The sequence below is a fragment of the Pteropus alecto genome, unplaced genomic scaffold (genome assembly GCF_000325575.1).
Source record: "Pteropus alecto unplaced genomic scaffold, ASM32557v1 scaffold67, whole genome shotgun sequence".
Classification (NCBI taxonomy): domain Eukaryota; kingdom Metazoa; phylum Chordata; class Mammalia; order Chiroptera; family Pteropodidae; genus Pteropus; species Pteropus alecto.
In genome coordinates, this window is record NW_006441061.1 from 5118545 (window position 1) to 5121647 (window position 3103).

The 3103-nt window shown below is 58.6% G+C and overlaps 1 protein-coding gene across 1 annotated transcript in view; it reads right to left on the bottom strand.

Annotated features, from left to right (window-relative positions):
* Nucleotides 1-3103, bottom strand: part of PTGES (prostaglandin E synthase) — a 10365-nt gene that overhangs the window by 6816 nt on the left and 446 nt on the right. Inside the window, exon 2 of the mRNA XM_015594166.2 lies at nucleotides 409-491. Within this exon, the coding sequence (XP_015449652.1) occupies nucleotides 409-491 (83 nt within the window). The remainder of the gene's footprint in view (nucleotides 1-408; nucleotides 492-3103) is intronic.

The following is a 3103-nucleotide window of genomic DNA, read 5'->3' on the forward strand; positions in this document are numbered from 1 at the left end:
CTCGGAGCCGAGTGGAAACGATCTCTGTCATTATGTGAAAAAAGCAGGGAATAGACCAGCGGGTGGAGGGCGACCCTTTGGGGTTTGAAAGGACGCGGCGGGGAGCACGTGTTTGTAGGCTCAGAAAGCACTGGCCACAGCCTCTGTCCCTGGAGAGTAGAACTAGATGGAACCTGGAGGTCAGAGGTGGGAGGGAGACTGACTTTTCACTGACGACCCTTTTCTAACTTTGTAACCCTGAGCCATGAGCATGTATTACCTTTCCACAATTAATCAGAAACGAAATCAGTGAATACATCGGAACAGTCTGAGGGGGTCAGGAAGGCAGAAGATCTCGGCCCCCGGGGATCTTCGAGAGAGGGCCGGGGAGGACAGAGCGTGGCCAGGCCGAGTGCCCGCGGTACTTGCCTGAGGCAGCGGTCCACGTCCGGGTCACTCCGGCAGTACTGGAGGCCTCCGTGTCTCAGGGCATCCTCGGGGTTGGCAAAAGCCTGAAATACATCAGCTGAGAATTACTGCCCGTGAGATGGACGGCCGGGCCACCCGAGTGTGCGGCGGCGCTGTCACGTGCATGCCCATTCGCCAGCATCCATGAGCTCCTATCACATGACAAGCGCTGGGGACGCACCGTGAACAAGTCTGCGATGGACAGAACGTTCGCGTCCCCTGAAAGTTCAAACGTTGAAGCCTAACCCCCGTACGTGACGGTGTTTGGGGGTAGGGCCTTTGGGAGGGGGTCGGGTCTTGAGGGTGGAGCCCTCGTGAACGGTGAGGAGTGCTCTCATAAAAAAAAAGACCCCAGTGAGCTCCCTGGCCCCTCCAGCCATGCGAGGACACAGGGAGAAGACAGCCATCTATGGACACATCTAGGAAGCGCGCCGTCGCCAGACAGACAATCTGCCAGCGCCTTGACCTTGGACTTCCCATTCCATATAACTGAGAAATTTCTGTTGTTTATCAGCCGCCCAGTCTATGGTATTTTGTTCTAGCCGGCCAAACGGACGAAGGCAACGCCCCTCTCGTCCCTGCTCTTGTGAAGCTCACGGTCTGATAGACCAGAGAAGACCAGGTGGTGAGTGTTAAGAGAGAGTCGGCCTTGAGAATGTTCACGGGAGACCTCAGTGAGCCTGGCGATCAGAGAAGGCTTCTCGGAGGCAGCGACGTTAAAGCTGAGGCTTGAAGGATGCATCAACAGTAACCAGATGAGGGGAAGGGTCAAGCAACGGCAATCAAGGCATTGGATCTGCATGTGCAAAGGCCCTGGGGTCAGAAGACGGGTATTCAATGAATTGTCAATGGAGAGCAGAGATTTAAGGTCACACTGGGGTCATCGAAGGCCTACCCCACCACTCCTGATCCATCGGGCCCTGCTGGCATCCAGGAAAGCCAGCCCCACCGACCCGCAGCAAGCCCGAACCTCAGCACCAGGTTTTCTAAATTACCCATCGAATGGTGAATCCTGCTGCTTCTGAGCCCTTGTGACATCTGACCCCAAGCACGGATTTGTCCTGCCTCTGCCCCACCCCACCCCCCAGGCGAATGCAGCCCAAGCTTGATGTAGGTCTCAGTCAGGATCAAAGTCTCCGCTGGCCCTTAAGTCATGGAATCACCAATTTTGATGGCCCTGCACAGAGACAGACCAGGGACTCCCGACACCCTTCAAGGGGTCTTCGCATTCAGAGGGCATTTGCCTTTGGAGTCTAGGGTCCATGGGTCTGGGCATCTCTGCAGACAGAACTGGAATGCGAGTCGGCCCAGCCAGGAGCCAGCTGGGAAGAGCCCCATCGTCAGAGGCTGCAGGACTACGTCTCGCTGGGGCGAGGCTCCGGGCCCCTGGGTGAACTGCCACGAAGCCACCTGTTAGTAAGACTAAGTCATAAGAGCTGATACCGGTGGAACATTCGCTCTGGGCCAGGTGCCAAAATCTCCTCCCATGACTGTGCCGATCCCAGACTTGCCCAAGGTCCCAAGGATGGTGGGCGGGAGAGCTCGAGCCTGCATCTGTCGCCTCCCCAAACAGAAATGAGAGGAAAATCCGTAGAAGGCAAACAGCACCTCAGGACTGGGCCGGCCCAAGGGGAACTTTCCTTCTGCCACTCCCCACTCAGACAGGTATGTCTCCGCCCTTCCCTGAGTTCTTAAGAAGAGAGCTCTGGGCCCTGCACCTCGCTGTGGAAAACACCAACCCCGTGGCAGGGTGTGGACTCTGCAGCTGGACATCTGGGTTCAAACCCAGCTCTGCAGCCTGGGAAGTAATCTGGATCCCAGATCCCTAACCTGGAGAACGAGGTGGAGCCGGCTCCTCCCCTCCTCCTTCCCCCAGGACCGCGGTGGGGATTAAACTCCTAGAAAGGGCAGGGAGGGTGAGTGCAGCTGTCCCCGCGGGGTGCCTGAATCCCGCAGCCCAGGGGCACGGGGACAGAAGGCCAGGTGATCACCGTGCCAGTGCCTTTGGGAGTTGTCTCACCTGGGGTGGGGGTGGGGGACTAGCCTTCAGTCCTGCGTGTACCTGCTCCAGGGCCTCAGCCCGGCTCCCCAGTGTCCACCCCCGCAAGAGATGCCAGAGCCAGCCTCACCTTGCCTTTGAACTGGATAAAGGGGGAGAAAGGGGCACAGTCTCCAGAAACGATTTCTCTACTGAAACACCTGGAGGGTAATCAGCAGGTGCCCCCTGGGCCTCTGGGCGTGCAGTAGGGAGGACGACGCTCACGTGGCCCGCAGCCTCTCCGCTCAGGCCATCCCGTGCGTGCGAGCAGAGTCTCCCCAGGACAGCGAACCGCCCACCCGCGCGCCCTGGCTCAAATCTTAGCCGCTTTATTGTTGTTTTGGCTCGAGGACTCGGACTGGTGGGGGAAATTCCTGCCTACAACTCCGGGGGAGCCCGGCCCAAACCCAGACCCTGGAAGCTTCGGTGGGTTTGTGAGCGACCTGGCCAGCGAGCTGGGAATTTCCACTTAACGCGCTCCCAGGTCCTGTTCCGTCGGTTCCCGCTCCACCCAAATATCAGATCTCCTGTTTTGGGAAGCCGCCAGGTCAGCGGAGGCTTCATGTCGTCTCGCTCCACCCCAGGGACCGGTCGGTGGCGTCGAAAGCGCTCCACGAC